Genomic DNA, 19,731 nt, shown 5'->3' with positions numbered 1-19,731 from the left:
AGAACAATTAATAAATGCAGCAGGAATAAAAAAAAAAACTGAAAGGCCAGTACAATACCAGGAAAAAATTAAAAAATTACAAGTGAAAAGTTAAAAAAGGAACAAAACTAGTTAATCCAATGTATCTCTCTCTAAAGCATTTGTTAATTATAAAAGAAAAGTATTATTTACATTTTTAAAAAAATGAACATCTCAATCAGGTAGATTAAAGCTAACATACCCAAAAAGACATAATATCAGGAACCCCAATATAATGCACAATGGACACACATCATCTTTGGGTATTTTGGTCAATTTATGAGAAATCATCATATAAACCCATATTAAAGATACTCTATAAAAATACTAGGATTCAGCCAGGTGGTGGTGGCACACACCTTTAATCCCAGCACTTGGGAGGCAGAGCCAGGCAGATCTCTGTGAATTCGAGGCCAGCCTGGTCTACAGAGCAAGATCCAGGAAAGGCACCCCCCCCAAAAAAAAAAAAAAAGGATTTGCCCAGCGATGGTGGTGCATGCCTTTAATAGCAGCACGGGGGGGGGGGGAGAGCAGAGGAAGGCAGATCTCTGCTGAGTTTGAGGCCAGCCTGGTCTACAGAATGAGTTTCAGGACAATCAGGACTGTTATATAAAGAAAACCTTGTCTCAAAAAACTAAAAACAAAACAACAACAAAAGAAAATAGAAAAGAAACAAAAAGAACCCTAGGATTCTTCCAGAATATCTAAAGTCAGGATATCTGACAAAGTATCAAAGGTTAGAGGACTCTTCAAGATACGATGGGGATAGGGGAACCCATGGCTGATATGCAGAACTGAATGGTATTGTAAAATTATATATATATATATATATAAATTAGTCCTAAATGGATGTTCATTTTCTCTCCTCCTCCTGGATATTCTAAGATTCTAAAATTACCAATGAATAACATCTGTTCGCTTCATCAATATTTCTACAGGAGGCAAGTAAGTTAATATTTTAAATATTTTCAATAAAGTTTGAAATAAAAAGAAAAAAAAGATACGATGGGGATCTTAGAATGGATGCTGGAGCGGCAGGGGGGTGGGGTGGGTAAAATTTGAAATAAAGGCTAATACATAGTTCAATTAACAGTACTGTGCCAATATTAATTTCTGGGCTTTTGTCACTGTGCTATGGTTATACAAGAAATTAGCATTAATAGAAGCTGAGTGAGAAGTACATAAAAAGCCTTTCTACTATTTCAAAGTAGAAGAAATGAAATATGAGCCGGGAGTGGCACTGCACACCTGCAACCCCAGCACTTGAGAGGTAGGAATGCAGGGGCATTGTGAGTTTGAAGCCGGCTTGACGATATGGGTGACACTCCACCTCAACAACACAAAATAAAATCAAGTATCACCAGACACGCCCATCACATCAACCTTTATAGAAACACAAGAATAAAATAGTCAATGAACCCATAATGTCTGGAGATAGAAAACCTCTCAAAGAGCAATTCTAAGACATCATGATAAATGCCAATGTCATCATTCAAAAAAAAATGGGAAATAGGAGCTTTGGTAATAGCACAGCTGGTAGAACATTTGCCTAGTTTGCATGAGGCCCTGGGTACAAAAAAAAAACACTAAATTTAAACTGACCCCAGGAAGTATTTGAAGCAGTCCTTGAAATCTGTAAATAAAATTCAGAGCCAGGCGGTGGTGGCGCACACCTTTAATCCCAGCACTCGGGAGGCAGAGCCAGGCAGATCTCTGTGAGTTCGAGGCCAGCCTGGGCTACCAAGTGAGCTCCAGGAAAGGCACAAAGCTACGCAGAGAAACCCTGTCTCGAAAAAACCAAAAAAAAAAAAAAAAATTCAGAGTACATCAAAATATTCCAGTTATTCCTGTCAATACACAGACTACATAATGGAAGTTCCTTTCAAAGAAAAAAAAAAAACAAGTAGGTGTGGGAAATGACAGCACACATCTTTAATTCCAGCACTCAGAGGCAGAGGTCAGGCAGTCTACATAGTGAGTTCCAAGTCAGCCAGCACTACACAATGAGACCCTGTCTCAAAAATACACACACGCCACGACCGCCACGACCACCACCACCACCACCACCACCACAAAAAGAAGGAAGGAAGAGTTGCCATTCAGCTAAGAATACCAACAATCCTAAAGTATTCTCTTTTAAGTGACTTATCTGGCAGAAATCAGGCAGGGGAAGCCAACAATAGATCTTCACTCTGGCTTGCCTCTGTTTCCAAATCTCTACTTACGTCTCTGATCTCATCTCACCTTAATCTCACAAAAAAAATTATGATTTGCATCTTGGAATAGGCATTAGATGTATAGAAATAGCACCCATAGTTTTAATCTTCTTAATGCATTCATCTAAGGAATACTTCCTAACTTTTTATACTTTATGTTTCTGAAGAAGCCTCAAGTTGATGACTGAAGAAAGAAGTGGGTAAATTAACCGACCTGTTTTGGTGAACAGAGTTTATTGGGTCACAACTACATACTTTCTTTCACATGCTTTTATACTGCAATGGTAGTTACAGATTAAGAGTTACAACAGAGTAGGTCAGTCCCGGCTATCTCTCCACCATTGCCAGCAGTCTTTTGTGGGGGTATCTTTGTGGATTTCTGTGGGCCTCTTTAGCTCTTTGTTTCTTCCTTTTCTCATGTGGTCTTCATTTACCATGGTCTCCTATTCCTTGTTCTCCCTCTCTTTTCTTGATCCAGCTAGGATCTCCCGCTCTCTTTCCCTCGACCTTCACCCTTCATTGCTCCCACTCATGTCCAGGCTGTTCATGTAGATCTCATCCATTTCTCCGTGTCTTTCTTGGGGTCCTGTTTTCCAGGTAGCCTCACTGGTGATGTGAGTAGCAGTCCAGTCATCCTTGTTCCACATCTAGCATCCTCCTATGAGTGAGTACATACCATATTTGTCTTTCTGAGTCTGGGTTACCTCACTCAGGATGACTTTTTCTAGATCCATCCATTTGCCTGCAAACCTCATGATGGTGATGGGATGGCCAAACACCCTAATAGTTGTGCCAGAAACCCCATCCAAGGACTGAGGAATCTGGATGCAGACATCCAAGGCTAGGCCCCGGGTGGAGTGCTGGGAGTCTAATTAGTGAGAAAGAGGAGGGTTTATATGAGTGAGAATTGTTGAAACCAAGGTTGGATAAAGCACAGGGACAAATAACCAAATGAATGGAAACACATGAACTATGAACCAAAGGCTGAGGGGCCCCCAACTGGATCAGGCCCTCTGAATAGGTGAGACAATTGACTGGCTTGATCTGTTTGGGAGGCATCTAGGCAGTGGTACCAGGTCCTGGGCTCATTGCATGAGTTAGCTGTTTGAAACCTGGGACTTATGCAGGGACGCTTGGCTCAATCTGGGAGGAGAGGACTGGACCTGCCTGGACTGAGTCTATCAGGTCGATCCCAGTCCTGGGGGAGACCTTGATCCGGAGGAGGTGGGAATGGGGGATGGGCTGGGGGGAAGGGGAGGGGGGCAGGAAGGGAGAGAACAAGGGAATCTGTGGCTATTATGTAGAACTGAATAGTGTAAAATAAAATTAAATTTAAAAAAAGAATGAAAAAAGAAGTTACAACAGAGAATGTATGACCCATTAATTGTGCAATATTTACTATCTGGTCATTACACAAAGTTCTCTGACTCCCAATTTAGATAATAGCTCATTTTTAATTTTTTTTAATTTATTTTATTCATGTATATGTGTCTCTGTCTGTTAGTGTTAGCAGGAGCCAGAAGAGGCTATTAGATCCCCTGAAGCTAGAGTTAGAGGCAACTGTGAGCTGCCTGACATGGGATTTGAACTAGCATCCTCTGGAGAGCAACAAGAGTAATAATTTTAACCACTAAGCCATCTCTCCAGTCCAAAATTATTTTTGTTTTACGGCTATGAGGGTTTTGCCTGTACGTATCTCTGTGCACCATATGTGCTTGGTGCCAAGGAGGCCAAAAGGAGACATCGAATACCCTGGAACTGGAATTATAGAGGGTGTAAGCGGTCACACAGGTGCTAGATATAGACTACAGGTCCTCTGGAAGAAGAACAAGCGCTCTTAACCCCTAAGCCATATCTCTAGCCCCATAACTCCAAATTTAACCAACTAATGACTAAGATCAATGGAAATCAAAGTCTAGAAGTACATTAACAGATAAATAGCAATACTCACTTGAAATGTGACAAGTCTGACTCAGTGCCTAGTATAAACCTACACACTGGGATTCCAAAGATGTAATAAGACTGAGGGGTACACAACTTTACTAATCCTAGCACTCGGGAGGCAGAGGCAATCTCTGAGTTCAAGGCCAGCCTGGTCTATAGAGAGCTAGTTCCAGGACAGCTAGAGCTACACAAAGAAACCCTGTCTCAAAAAAAAAAAAACATAAAAGATGTAATATAAAAAGAGGAATACAAAGTATCTTGCTCATATTTTATACCAATTGTGAGTGTACTTTCTTCTGGCATTGGAAATGGAAACCATGGTCCTCCCTCACATATACTAGGCAAGTACTATACAACTAAACCACAAACCCAGCCCTTATTTTATTGAACAGGAGCTAACTAAATTTTTCAAGCCAGCTGCAAACTCAAGGTCCTCTTGGTTCAGCCCTGCAAGTAGCTGAGATTACTATGCCTACCTTGCTGATTAGATTTTGAAACAATATTTTGGATATATTATGTTAAATAAAAACATGTATTAAAATTAATTTTTACCTATTCCTTTTACTTGCGCCAATGTGGCTGCTGAAACTAGAAATAATTACTCATAGGGTTCACATTGCATTTCTACAGTAACAGCACTGACCTAGGAGGTAACAGCACTGACCTAGGAAGTATTATTTAATTTAGTACATATATAATTTGTCATTCAGTGTCAGGCACCAAGTGGCACATGTACTATTAATACTCAACACAAACCCACAACATATGAACACCATTTAAAAATTATGTACAATTAATTGGAAAGATGGCTCAGCTGTTAAGCGCTTCCAAAAGAACCAGGTTCAATTCCTAGTACCTACAGGGCAACTCACAATTGTCTGTAACTCTAGTTCCAGGGATCCAATGCCCTCTTCTGACCACGATGGACACCAGGTACACAAGTTGTGGACAGACACAAATACAGGCAAAACACAAATACACATGACATTAAAAAATAAAAAGGTTGTGCTTAAGTATACAATTTACCACAAATTCAAACTTTTCTATGATTTTTAAGAACTTTTTGTTAAAGATTTATTTGTTTATTTATTTATTATGTATACAATGTTCAGGCTGCATGTATGCCTGCATGCCAGAAGGCACCAGATCTCATTATAGACAGTTGTGAGCTGCCATGTAGGTGCTGGGAATTGAACTCAGGACCTCTGGAAGAACAGCCAGTGCTCTTAACTTCTGAGCCATCCCTCCAGCCTTGTTTTTAAGAACTTTAAATCACATTCTTCTGTAGCTCCTTATAACTTCTATTTACACACTGTACACTTAACTTCATCAAGAAAGAGTTCCCAAGTCATGGGAAGTATATGTAAATGCAATTTTCTTCCCTCCTTTATCATGTATAGTTTGCAAAATCAAAAAATCATTAGTAATGGTACATTAGAGAGTCACCTCTTAAAATCTGAAACCCAAGAACTTTGGTGCTTAATTTTGTTTTGCTGAGAAAAGGTCTCTGGGCATAGGCCTGGCTGTCCATGGACTGAGATCTGCCTGCCTCTGCCTCTCAAGTGCTGGGATAAAAGGGGTATACTACCACGCCCTGTTTAACTTTGTATTTAAAACTGAATATACTTACCTGATTTTCAATCTATCATTGAAATCAGAAATATTTCATTAATCTCAAATTTCATAATTACATAAACACTTATCTTACATTAAAATGTAAGCCATTGAACAGAGTTTTCTTTTTCATCTCCCAGTGTCTATAGAGTATGGAGCTTATCCTCTCCCTATCTTTATTATCTACTGCCATATGATATGCAAGAAGCTTTCAAGAAATTTTTTTGAAATGGCACGAGTATTCAGAATGTTTGACATATCATCTGAGCTTCCCCACAATGTAACTTCTAACAAAACAATGCAGTCCCAAATCCCAACTTGGAAGAGGGGTGTCAACGTGAAAGTCCCACCCCTGGCAAAGAAGCTACTCAAAATTGATAGCTTCTGGGAAAGAGGAAATCAGCAGTTTTAATGGAGTGATACTGGATACATCAATTACATTCCTAAGCAAGCCTCATGCTCAGGAGTACTCAACCAATACAAATTGAATACAAGGGGCTTTTGTTTTATTTTTAAGAAAGAGAAAGAACATGAAATTCTGTAGGTATTTAGTAATAAGGAAAAAATGCTTGTTTTCAGGAAACAGTCTTACAAAAGACCTCTAGATGGGGCTATAACTTCACAAATACAACAGTGTTTGGCTTCCTGATCCTATTGAACATAATTTTGAAGTCCTAATCTTGATACTTTTTATGTTGCATTCAGCTGTATTGCAAGTATATTATTCAACTTAGGAAAACTTCAAGTTGTAGTCATCTGTCTTTTAATTATGTCTGTGCTACATGATTTCATCAAGATTAGGTACTGAGAATGACAACAAAACTATATTCTTAGATTTTTATTTGGTTTTTGTTGGGAAAGGCTCAGGCTAGGAAACCAGAAGGTAGAAAAGAGAAACCAACCAAGCTTCCATTTACCTGGGCCCAAAACGTTACGGCATCTTCTACATGACTTCCAACAACATCTTCAACTAAAATAAAATCACGATGCAAAAATAAATTAGGGTTTAATCAGTATCATTAAGCTCTTACCCCGCCCCCCCAATAATATTTAACACCAGTACCTTTATTGCAATGTGTATCTTCATCCATTTGGACAAGTTCTGAAAAACTAACAATTCAACACCTTGAATTAGGTTTTATATCTATTAACAATGAAAAAAATCTAAACCACATTATGTTCAAATTCTTAAAAGTGTTTGTCCTAATGGGGTTATCAAAACTCAAACTCTATACTAAAAATTGCCTTCCATGTATTTTCTCATGATTGCTTCTTCTATCTGTTCTGAAGAGATTGTAGTTTTCAATGTCAAAATGTATCATCTCTATACCTATCATTATCTTTAGCCAAACTTTTACAGATTTACATGTAAGATAACTCACACACATTTTGACCACCTTTATAAATCAACACTTTGGAACTACATGCATATTCTTGTGCATGCGAGGGAGCGAGTGTATGGCTGTTTTGATTGCATGTATGTCTGTGGAGCACATGCATGCAGTGCATGCTGAGGCCATAAGTGGGCTTCAGATCCCCTGGGATTGGCGTTACAGCCAGTTATAAACTGCCAAGTTAGTGCTTCTAGAGAACTAAGGTCCAATTTCTAACAAAACCACACCATCCCAAAACTCAGCATGGAGGAGGAGAAGTGAACCCCGGTCCTCTAGAAAAGCAATCAGTGCTCTTAACTGCTGAGCTCTCTAGCCCTCATGTTCTTAAAAAAAGAATACCCTCTCAAAAAAGAGAAAGTATTCCACAATAAAACTAAGAGAAATGCTACAAATGTCTGAGACTGGCTATCTTTAGTTTTGTTTTTAATACTCTGAAATTAAAAACTAAAATATATCAAAATTTTTACTTCAAAAATCATTTCATTACATAATATTTTAACTGAAAAATATTTCAAAAGAAGTCTACTACTTTACAATTTTATGCTCAACACACCAGAAATCACACTTTCCACTCGTGAATTTATGTAAATTCACGTAAAAGTAGTAAAAGTGTATTTCACTATTCAATTCCAACTGATTTTATTTCTTTCTCAAAAAGGCACAGAAGGTATATATCAACAGCCTCCACCCTCCAAAGCTGCTGGGTTTGAGGGGGCAGTGGGAGCAAGATTAGTTTGTCCTTCAACTTAAGATAAACCTTCTATACATTATAATACACAGGGAATTTTTTTTCACAAAATTGCCTTTAAAACATAGGGTACATGTCATATTTTGAAGCACATTTTTGAGAGCTTTTTAATTTTTCAAGAACACCTACATCAAAGTTTCAAATGCTCCCAACTATGAAAAGAGAAATTAACTCATCACAGAAAATAATAGGGCTTATTTATAAAAATTTAAAACTTTCCATTTTTGTCTAGCTTAAGTTTTTTTTTCCAAATAGTATCACAGAAACATCTTCAAATCCGGGATCCTTTACTATAAGTCAAAGGGAGTGTTAAAATTCAACTTAACTGTTCTGAGTAGCTGTAAAACAAATTTGGAATCTGTTTAGGGATTCTCTGGAAAATACTGCCGTATTTTGTTTTGCTTGGTTTTTGTTGTTATTGTTGTTGTTAGTTTTCTTTTGGTTCTTCGAGACAGGGTTTCTCTGTGTAGCCCTGCCTGTCCTAGAACTCACAGAGATCCGCCTGCCTCTGCCTCCCGAGTGCTGGGATTAAAGGTGTGCGCCACCACCACCGCCTGGCCACTGCCATGTTCTTCGTAAAAATTAAAAGTTTACTTTGAAAATCCTGGCACTTTTTTCAAGAAACTGTTTCCTAGAACTATTTTAAACTGGTTTTTAGTCTGGCGGTGGTGGCGCACACCTTTAATCGCAGCACTTGGGAGGCAGAGGCAGGAGGATCTCTGTGAGTTCGAGGCCAGCCTGGGCTACAGAGCGAGTTCCAGGAAAGGCGCAAAGCTACACAGAGAAGCCCTGTCTCGAAAAACCTAAATAAATAAATATTAATAAATAAATAGTTTTTTAGCGGAGGTGGATGGCCGCGTGGTGGGGATAAATCGCGCCTCGAAAGGAGACCAGGAAGAAGCGGAAGGAAGCCCCTCCACGCCTGCTTCCTGGGGTGGGGGCGTGGAAGGCTAACCCACAGAACCCACCAGAAGGGGAAGACCGACTCCACGCAGCCGGGGGTGCCGTCGAGCTCGCTGCGGCAGGCGGCTCGAGGGCGGCGGGCGGCCGGAGGGTGGGGGTGGGAAATAGGCCTCAGCCGGGACCACGAACCCTCGAAGTGCGAGCTGCGTGGACGCCGGACGCCGCCGCCCCGGAGACGGCTGCCCCCTCCCGCTTCCCGCCAGGCCGGAGACTAACCTCACACTTTCCGCCTCCGCCATACCAGCAAAAAGCCGCTGGCCCCACATGCCCGGCGCTCCGCCCGCCAGCCCGTCCGCCCGCCCAGCCCGGCCCTCCCTCGGCGGCCGCCGCCCGGCGCACTTGCAGACGCTTACCGCGCGAGCTTCCGCACCTCGGGGCCCGCGCTGCGCCTGCGCGCAGCCGGGCGCTGCGCCATGGCGGCTGCCGCGCGTGCGCAGTCGTCACGTGGCCGGGCCGCCGCGAGGCCTCGAGCGCCGCGAGGCTGTCCAGGCCGCGCGCACTCCGCCCGCCCTGCACGCGGGCTCCCGAGAAGAAAGCGGCGCGGCCCGTGCTGGGAATTTATAGGACGGCTCCCCCACGCCCCGGTCGGCCAATGGCCGCCTCCTTTCCCCGGGCGTCAGTGACGTAAGGCCGTGGCGTGGGGTCGCGTGGCGCCTCCTCGTTTAGGCACGAGGGGATTTAAACTACAAAAGAAAGAAGAAAGCCAAAAATTATGAGAAACCGGATGTCCTTTTCCCAAGGTGGAAAAAGAGAATAACTTGCGAAGGGACGGTGTCTTTTTGGAGATCAGTCCATAGCTTCACGCACATCTCTCCCCGAACCTTTGCGGCCACGGCTAACATGGCGGGGGAGCGGGAGAGTCTTTTTTTTTTTCCTCAGGACATCAAGAGGGGAAGGGAATGGATGTGGCTGAGTTATCCGGTCACGGGCAAGTAATCCATGTGGCACAAATAGTGCACAGCTGAAAACCATCTCTAGTTGATGCAAACCTGGGAATTAAACCCAGATCCTCCCACAAGATCAAACCACTGAGCGTGTACCCAGCCCTCCAACTAATTGCTAAAGTTTGAAGTAGAATTAGCATAAACTGCAGGTATCAATATTTAATGTTAATAGTTTTGTGTATCGTTGAAGTCATCCCCACGATGAAACATTTCCTTCAGCTTCGGAAGTTTCCTCAAGCCCATTTACAGTATCATGGCTCTCCTTCCTGTGTCTGGATACTGGTTTCATTTTCTGAAAGTGTTGACTGGATCATATATAATGATCATCTTATCTGCCTTCTTCAAATGGCATGAGTATTTTAAGGTAATTTCATCTGTTTTCTTCTATGTATCACTAGGTTGTAACATTTTATTCCCATGCACTGGTCTACTGTGGATGCATAACAGTTTTTCTACATTTCTGTGGCCATAGGGATTGTTTCCACTTTAGAATTGTTTCAGACAAAGCTACTACGGTCTGCAAGTCTTTGTGTGGACATGTTTTTCATTTCTTTTGGGTTAATGTCCCCTAGGGGTTGTCTAAACGGTAGAAGTGTGTATAAGACATTGCCCGACTGTTTAACAAAGAAGCGACGCTAATTTATAATACCACCATCAAAGCGTGATGGCCCCTGTCACAAGTTCCTCTTCCTGCCCTGCTCTGACTGTGACCTCATAAGGATTTTCGAGGGATAGTGAGGATCCTTCCTGTACTGGGTGGTTTTGCATGTCAACCCGACACCAGCTGTAAGGCATTTTCTCATTTAGTGATCAATGGGGGAGGGCCCAGCCTATGGTGGGTGGTGCCATCCCTGGGCTGCTGGTCCTGGGTTCTATAAAGAAGGTGGGCTGAGCAAGCCATGGGAAGCAAGCCAGTAAGCAGCTCCCCTCCATGGCCTCAGCATCAGCTCCTGCCTCCAGGTTCCTGCCCTGTTTGAGTTCATGTCCTGGCTTCCTTCAGTGGTGGACTGCCATATGGAAGTGTAAGCCAAATAAATATTTTCCTCCCGGACTTGCTTTATGGTCATGGTGTTCTGTTGCAGCAATAGGAACCCTAACTAAGACACTTCCTGTAAGGGATCTGGAATCTCCCTTCCTCCTAGAACCAAGACTGAACTGCCTTGAAACCGGTAAGTAGGTAAGAAACTGTGGAGTTTGGTTGGTTGGTTGGTTGTTGTTTTTTCTGTATTCATTACCAGGACTTATGTGAGCTTTCTGCATGGCAGTTACCACAGTTTGGGACTTGGGTTTGTTGTATTATATTTGTTGTGTTTGACAGATGAGGCAAGAGTAGTTACACACCTCAAATATCTTGTCTTTCTGTCTTTCCCTTTGGATCATGAACTTAAATTTAATCAGACTCATTCATGCCTTGTTTCCCATTTAGTACATTAAGCCTCTGGCAGTCAAATTCCACAACTTGATATTCCATTATCAGTCTGCTCTGACAGAGTCTAGGATAATGGCTGTATCTTCCACTAATTCTAAATCTGTAGTGGTCAGACCCGATGAGTTCTGTTTCCAGGACATTCTTGGCCATTGCTTGTCTTAAGACCTTAGTGATATCATCCAGGCCTTCCTAGGAAAAATGCAGACTATAGCTTCTCCAGAATTTTTTTTCCAACATACTATTTTTATTATTTGGGAATTTCACACAATGCATCCCAATCACACTTACTTCCCAGTCCCCCTAGACTCACCCTCCCATCCTTGGGCCCTCCCCAATAAAAGAAAAAAATACACCAAGTCCAATTTGTGTTGCCCATATACTCATTGGAAAGTGTTCAAACTCCCAGTGGCCAGCCCCTTAAAGATAACTGAGTCCTTCCCCAGCCCCAACCCACCCCCACCAGAAATCATCAGCTGTGAAGAGCTATACTTCAGGATCCCTATCACAATTTCTAAGAACTCTCTTCAATGGCTTCCTGTCTAGATGGTGGTGGTGGTGGTGGGTTGGGGTTTTGTTTGTTTGTTCTTTTGGTGGGGGGAGCTGTCACAGAAGCCTTTAATTTAGTCTCTCATTCTCAAGCCTTCTTCAGTCATTGATACCACTGCAAAAGAAGCTTCCTTGCCCATAACAGCCAGCAGCAGCCCAGATCATGGACTTCCACATGGCTTCAGCGGCAGCAAGGACCATGGATATCAGCATGGCCTCGGGCAGCAGCCACATGGACCACAGACACTCAGCCTCCAGCAGCAGCACAAACCATGGAGGTCTTTCGAGGAGACCCAATCCAGAAATGAACCATTCTCCATCTCAGACATCCTGCCGTTCGTTGCTCGGAGCCAGGGGAATGGTGTGACTGGGCAGCACTTGCCTGAGCTCCGGGCTGCTGCACACCACCCCGCCAGCTAGCGCTACTCAGCACCAGCGTGCCATGTTCCCACACCTGAGGCCACCGCTGTGTCTGTAGTGCTGCCTCTTCCCACCTGGCATCTTTTCCACCTCCCCATCCATCATTTATTGACTGAAGTGGAACTGCAAAGTGCAATGTGTCACACAGTGTATATATTTACCCAAACAACTGTACATGCAAATACTTACTGCAGTGAGTCATTGGTCTGGTTCCAGGTTTCTGGTTTCTGAAGCACCATGTATACTGGACTATCACTGAGACTCATCTCAGATATCCTGTTCTTGCCCAGAGTCAGGGTGACCTTGCAGGGTCAGCACCTTGAGGTTGGTTGGTCCTTGCCTCCTGGCAGGCAGAGAACTGGCCTTACTCAGCAGTGACAAGTTCTTTGTCCACAACAGCCATGCTGCTCCTCCTGTTTTTAACACTCTCCCACCCCTGAGTTTCTGACCCCTTTATTCGGTATTATGCCAAATAACTTCTGGAACTCCATACAGATATTCTATATCCTCTGCACACCATCCCTACAGTCTCTTAGGACCAGCTGCAGGCACCTTTGTCAGAGTTCAGATGCCGTATCGGTATGAGGGCTTCCACCTCATCCTTTCCTACCAAACTTCATGTTCCTTTTTCCTCCTAGTCTTTGATCCAGCATAGTCTCAAGATCTGCTCTCAGACATGTTTCCTGGGTTCCAGCCAACATCCTTAGACCAGAATCTGCAGACCATTCAGGCCGTAACTACTCTCCTGTGGAAAGACTATTTCCTGGTGGGGTATACTAAGACCTGATCCTGATTATTAATTTGGAGTCAGTGAAAGGTAGCAGGAGTGGATTTTGAGAATGACAAGTGTCACTTTGTCATGTAACTGCCTTGGGTTATTTTTTAATTAAATTTTTACTACATTTAGGTGTATGTATGTATGTGTATATATGTGCTATAACAGTAGGTGTCCAATACATTTATACACAATGGGCAACTTGGTAAGACAATGTAAAAAAATCAAGTGATTTTATTAGAAAGAGGCTTATAATTTTAAAATATAATTTTTAGTTAAAAACATAAGTTAACATTCCAAAGCTTAAAAAGTAAAAACTAATGGTTTTAACTTTCCATTTTGAATGAAAATCTGGCCCATATGTATTTGATTAAAGCCTATAATAATACCCTTAATTTTTAAGATAGCCTACGAAAGTTAAATTATGATAAACTAAAAATATCTATTGTACTTTCAGGGTTTTAATCATATGAAAATAACATATATAACTCACTAAGAGAGAGAAAAGGCGTACATATGCTGAGGCAGCAGTACTATGACTTCAAAGCCAGTCTAGGCTACACAGTGGACTATTTAAAAAGCATTGAAAGTGCTAAGTCGTGAATTCTGACAAATTTCATTTCACTTGTTTCAATAACCTAAGCAAAATTCAAAAGACATATGTATACATTAGAAATTGCATAGGCTGAGAGAAAATAAATTTAAATAAGTAGAAGATGCGTCCGGATGGCGGCTTCAATCTGTCCGACAGTCTTCAAGAAGGCTTTGTACCTGCTGGCGACAGAGCTTTTCCTTTCCGCTTAGCAGCTTTTTCCATTTTTAGCTGTAAATTTAAAACATTTACTGATGAAATTTTTAAATTATCCTAAATAAAGGCTGTACATACCTCATTAGCCATGCCTTATTTAGCATAGCCACACCAAAGTTATTAACTGCTGAACACTAACGCATTCTTTAGATGATTGGCTTTAGCTTTTCAGGAGTTTGATAAGAGGAATATTATATAAGTGAATATTGCCTTGGATAAAAATAAATTTGAATGTCACTGAAGTATTTCTAAATGCTTAAAATCTTGATGGTACTTCCGGCCTATGCCTCTTCCCTGCAGTTACAGAATAAACCTAATTCAGCAGGATCATCTGTCAACACCAGCACTGTTAAGGGTGAGTTCCTAGGATTCCAAAGCGGGGGACCATAAGTGGCAGCTGTCTAACTTGGAGAAACACGAGCCTTTCCCCGACAGTAGGAACTCTGGGACTCCCCATAACACAGGCACACCTACTTCTTTGGCATCAACACTCACAACAACTCCCAGGCACAATATCTGCCTCAAACTTTCAAAGAGACAAAAAATAAAGGGCCCAAAGTGGAAACAGGACCTTGAGCTTAAGTGACAGAAGTCATATCAAGAAGCCAAGGGGAAATGGAACAGGGATAAATATGATCAAGTAAATTATATACATGTATGAAATTCTCAAAGAATAAAAAAATTAAGGAAACCAGAAAAAAAAGGAAGAAGGTATTGCTGAGCGGTACAGCACGTGGCTAGCAAGTACCAAGACTTGGGTATGATTTCCAGCAGAAAGGAGGGGACGAGAAAGGGCAGGACAGAACAGGAGGTACAGAAGGGGAGGAGAAAGGAGGGAAGAGAAGGGGAGTGAGGGGGAGAAACTAGCTGGAACCCGGTGAAACCAGTTTACCGTATCTGTCAAATTACAAGTGATAAATTGTCAGTAATGAAGCCCAGGTAACCCATCTTCCCTTTTCCCTTCATCCTCTGGTTGACACCTCACTCAGACACCACACCCTCTTATCACTCCCACCATCAGTCAGGTCATTTGAAGGGCTCTGAAGAATACCCCATTCAAAGGCAACATTATAGGAACTTTTCAGTGGTTTTTGGCGGCGGGGGGGGGGGGGGGGTGGGGGGAGCAGTGAGAAGGAGTTGTTTTGGTTTGGTTTGGATTTGGGTTTTCAAGACAGGGTTTCTCTAGCAGCCCTGGCTGTCCTGTCCTGGAACTCACTCTGCAGACCAGGCTTGCCGAGAACTCAGATATCCGCCCACCTCTGCCTCCCAAATTCTGGGATTAAAGGCTAGTTTTGGTTGGTTGGTTGGTTGGTTGGTTGGTTTTTATTCTCATACAAAGTTGTAGGCTTCATAATGGCGTTTTGCATGTGTATTTTGTTTATCCTTCTCCCCATCCCTGTCTCCCCTCCTGCTGGGCCCCTTCCTCCCCAGTACCCCCTCTGCTTTAATGTCACCTTTATTCACCCTTTCTGGTTCTCTTGTTCTAAACAGAACATTTGAATCCTACCTCTTTTCATTTGTTTTGTTTCTTTAACCACAGTATAGGTATTTCTCAGGATTCTTCAAAGGTATAAGTAAAATCAAATATATAGATGAGTATTTCCTAAGCACTCGGTAAGGTAGGTGTGGTGGTTTGAATGAAAGTTCCCAGGAGTCTCAGGCATTTGAATCCTGTTTGGGGAAGATTAGGTGTGGCCTTGCTTGTGGAAGTGTGTCACTCGGGACGGGCTTTAAGGATTCACAGCATTTTGCGTTAGCTCTCTCTGCCGCCTGCTGGCAGTTGGCGGTGTGAGCTCAGCTGCTCCTGCCACCCTGCCTTCACTCCCTATAATGGGCGCCACCCTCTAGAACTCAGGTGAGCCCAGTTACTTTCTGTTAAATTGCCTTGGTCATGATGTTTTATCACAGCAATAAAAAGAATGATACTACACTAGGCATGTGGCATATACCTACAGTTCCAGAACTTGGGGAACGGAGGCAGGAGGATGGCAGTTCAAGGTCAGTCTCTCAAATGTACTGAGTTTGATGTCACACTGAGCTACCTAATACCCTGGTCCTCCACCCCTCCCCAAAAATCAATCAGTAGATAAGTGCTCAACAACTGCTAGACTGTTTTTTCATCTCATTTAAGGCTAAGTGTTCAATTCTTAGTGATATGGGGGGGAAGGGGGCTCATTTGAAATACTATTTCACAAAGCCAGGCAAAGTGGCACACACAGAACTCCCAGCACACTAGAGGCTGAGGCCAGATGACTCTAAGTTCACAGCATTAGCATGTAGAAGACTCTGCTCAAAACAAATTAAACTTAAGAAAACTGTTGAAAGACAAACAGTACTTATCAGCTATCCATGCAGTAAGCTAAAAGGCAAGCTGTCTCTTTCCCAGACCCTGCCCTGCTCTTCTAAATGCCCCAACACGAACAAAGTGTCTTGCCCCTAGCAGACTTTGGTACTAGTTTCCTAAGTAAAATTCTTTCTTGGGGAAGAGAGACCAAGTCTTATCAAAACAGAAGAAAGTGATTTAACCTGATGCATAAAGTAAATACCTTACCAATAATCTCCGAAAGCAGACAATAAACCATATTAGCACAAAAGCTTCGACTGTCAAACTTCCACTAACCATGAAGAGTCCCCATATCAGTGTTCCAAATAGCGAAGGACAGAGGCAACACATAGCCTTGCCCTTGAACGAGGCCCTGAAACATCCAACCCAGCTTCCTACTCATCCCTTTTGTTCAGTGGTTTTGGAGTACAGAGTAAGTACTAACCACATGCATGGTTCATGCCAGCTCAAAGGAAAGCATTCAATGTGGACTTCTTACTTTCATTATTCCATTAATTACATTGCAAAGTGTTTAAAAACTGTGTCAGGAAACAATTCACCACATGGGCTTAAAGAACTCCATCTCTACCTGCCAGCAAACAAACACCACTGGCATGCTTTCAACACAGCCAACACTATTCAGACCCATTGGGGGGGTGGGGCACAAAAGGAGTTTTAGAACCCAGAAAAACTAAAATTAACCTGTAAGTGTGGGTCCCCATAATGAAGACTGATTGGATTGTAAGTCCTGCCCCTAATGGTACTACAAAAGCCGCCTTTTAATTCCAACTCGCCTCTCAGGCCTTCAGCTATCTGTTTCCCTTTGCTATGCCCCCAAGTGTTTGAACCCCTGCCCAACTCACATGCTGAACGCGGTCACTGAAGACAGCAGGGGAGTGTGAACTTGGGGCGGTAGGTCGGTTATGAAGGTAAGCACTCAGGAGCGCAGTTGGTGTCAATGAAAACGATGCCAGAGAGCTGCCTCACCTCATTCACTGCCACACGGCAAGAAGGTACCAACTATGGACCAGAAGGCAGCCCTCACAGGACACCCAATCTGCAAGCACCTTGATCTCAGACTTCCTGGCCCCAAAAACTTGGTAAGCTTCTACTGTTTAGAAGCTACTTAGTTTATGGCATTTTGTTAAAGCAGCATGAACAGAGCTTTCCAAAGGGACTTTCTACAATGACGAAAAGGACTTATTTCTTTGCAGTCCAGGTAGGGGTTGCCAGACACTGGTTACTGAGCACGTAAGCCATGGCTAGTGTGACTGAGGGACATTTAAACTTACACAGTCACGTGTGATAAGTGATTATGGCACAGACAGAGACAGTTTCTATCACTAAACAATGTCCCACCATTTACCTCTGCCTTCACTGTGTCCAGGACACCCCTTCCCCACTTCAGAGGCTACACTGTGTCCAGGACACCCCTTCCCAATTTCAGAGGCTACACTGTGTCCAGGACACCCCTTCCCCACTTCAGAGGCTACACTGTGTCCAGGACACCCCTTCCCGGACTTCAGAGGCTACACTGTGTCCAGAGTGCCCCTTCCCAACTTCAGAGGCTACACTGTGTCCAGGACACCCCTTCCCAGACTTCAGAGGCTACACTGTGTCCAGGACACCCCTTCCCAGACTTCAGAGGCTACACTGTGTCCAGGACACCCCTTCCCCACTTCAGAGGCTACACTGTGTCCAGGACGCCCCTTCCCGACTTCAGAGGCTACACTGTGTCCAGGATGCCCCTTCCCAACTTCAGAGGCTACACTGTGTCCAGGGTGCCCCTTCCTCACTTCAGAGGCTACACTGTGTCCAGGGTGCCCCTTCCCACTTCAGAGGCTACACTGTGTCCAGGACACCCCTTCCCACTTCAGAACCCCCCATCCCCATCTTCAGGATTCCTCATGGGGCAGCTGAGATAATCCTGTTTCTCTTTTCACTTCCTGTGCTCTTGCATGGAGAATTTGTTGATAATGAGGATTTCTACACCCTCCCTTACATGGTGAGCTTAGCGAGGCGTCATGTGCAGGACAAGAGAAAGGAAAAGGAGAGTCTTACCTCTGTGCAGTTTTAGTATACTGTGTACACTGACAAGGTGCAGTGTGGGTCACCGTCAGCCTGAGATGATGCACGATGATTCCACTAAGGAGGTGGCATATCTATCACCTGTACCATCTACCACTTCTTTGTTTTAAAGCCCTTCAAATCCTCTCTGCCCGCCTCTTCCAAGTACCCCTGGTGTGCTACGGAGCATCAGAATGTGTCCCTCCTAACCAGCTGCACTCCTGCACCCATTAACCAGCCTCTCCCCTGACAACTACTTCTTTAAAAAGTCCTTAAATCATGTACAAAAAATTCAAGATACACATAACTTAAAAATATACAGATGGTTGATGTTTATTTTACTTGTGTATTTAATCAATATTTATGAATTTCATGAATCAAATGGTAGATTAGTCCTATTTACCTATCAGTGCTATTTCTATCTGAATTGTTCTAAGGACACTTCAAAGCCTGATACCAGCTATGAGTTGAACCTTGACAGACTATTTTCAGGATGCTGCACATACAAGATCGAATCTTTCAGTGGTGTCGATGCTTCAAGTAAACCCTGAAGCAAGTAAATTTCCGCAAACACTTACCTTTTCCTGGTATCGCCTTTCAAAGTAGGCCATGTCATCCTCGTCAGGTTTCCTTAAGGAAGAATTCTGAGTGCTTGGACCTGCTAATATGAGGGGAAAAATCCAAGTTGTGCATTTAAAACATTACATGTCCCCCAAAAGAAGGTGGAGAGGAGGCAGAACTCCTTTATACCTAGTTTATTATTCAAGTAATAATAGTTTATTATTCAAACCAGAAATGGCCTAATGGTCCTCATATTAAATTCTTTCTTAGCAAGAATTCCATCACAAAACAAAAGTAATTTCTAGTGGCAAACATTCTCCAAATATTCAACTGGCTCTTATTAAATAAAACCACACAAGTATTCCATATGAGTAACCTAGAGTTAGGCACTGAGAGGCAGAGGTAGGAAGAGTTAAAACTGGAGGCAAGCCTAGGCTACCTATATAGCAAGTTCCAGGCTAGCCTAGGCTACAACACAGTATCAGAAAGTAAAACAGAGGGACAACAGATGGTTTGATCCTCCACATACACACACACATACACACACATGTGGTGGTAATCTAATTGTATTGAAATATTATTTTGATTTGTACTGAAATATTAATTTGATTGTATGTTAATAAATAAAGTTGTCTGGGGGTCAGAGCTATTAGAGCCATAGCAAGAGTGTGGCGGTGGTGGCACACGCCTTTAATCCCATAGATATCTGTGTGTTCAGGGTCAGAGCTATTAGAGCCATAGCAAGAGTGTGGCGGTGGTGGCACACGCCTTTAATCCCATAAGATCTCTGTGTGTTCAGGGATACAGCCAGCATTGGAGACATATGCCTTTAAGACCTAGGGGGCTGTACATTCAGACAGTGACGAGGCAGTCATGTGTTTGGGTTTACAACCAATGAGAAGGCAGAACAACATACTTTAAAAATACGAACGGACAGGAAGTAGGTCTTTTTTCGCGAAGC

General features: G+C 42.9%; 2 protein-coding genes across 12 annotated transcripts in view; both read right to left on the bottom strand.

The window, feature by feature from the left end:
* Stk31 (serine/threonine kinase 31) overlaps nucleotides 1-9,327 on the bottom strand; it is an 81,211-nt gene extending 71,884 nt beyond the window's left edge. For 2 of the 9 annotated variants that reach the window (XM_076566765.1, XM_076566767.1), the window contains exons 1-3: nucleotides 9,251-9,289; nucleotides 6,856-6,902; nucleotides 6,710-6,762 (exon numbers count right to left, since the gene is read on the bottom strand). In XM_076566765.1, the coding sequence (XP_076422880.1) occupies nucleotides 6,710-6,762; nucleotides 6,856-6,883 (81 nt within the window). In that variant the 5' untranslated portion in view covers nucleotides 6,884-6,902; nucleotides 9,251-9,289. Of the gene's footprint in view, nucleotides 1-5,050; nucleotides 5,092-6,709; nucleotides 6,763-6,855; nucleotides 6,903-9,113 lie in introns of all 9 variants that reach the window. The other 7 variants (XM_076566770.1, XM_076566766.1, XM_076566769.1 and 4 more) reach the window with 7 other exon arrangements.
* Nucleotides 9,328-13,217: 3,890 nt separating this feature from the next.
* The window catches only part of Fam221a (family with sequence similarity 221 member A), a 31,476-nt gene continuing 24,962 nt past the window's right edge, over nucleotides 13,218-19,731 (bottom strand). For 2 of the 3 annotated variants that reach the window (XM_016008371.3, XM_042273316.2), the window contains exons 6-7: nucleotides 18,788-18,870; nucleotides 13,218-13,834 (exon numbers count right to left, since the gene is read on the bottom strand). In XM_016008371.3, coding sequence (XP_015863857.1) covers nucleotides 13,766-13,834; nucleotides 18,788-18,870 — 152 coding nt within the window. In that variant the 3' untranslated portion in view covers nucleotides 13,218-13,765. The remainder of the gene's footprint in view (nucleotides 13,835-18,787; nucleotides 18,871-19,731) is intronic. The other variant, XM_042273315.2, reaches the window with a different exon arrangement.

Source organism: Peromyscus maniculatus, chromosome 3 (genome assembly GCF_049852395.1).
Source record: "Peromyscus maniculatus bairdii isolate BWxNUB_F1_BW_parent chromosome 3, HU_Pman_BW_mat_3.1, whole genome shotgun sequence".
Taxonomy (NCBI): Eukaryota; Metazoa; Chordata; class Mammalia; order Rodentia; family Cricetidae; genus Peromyscus; species Peromyscus maniculatus.
This window is presented reverse-complemented; position numbering and strand designations above follow the sequence as displayed.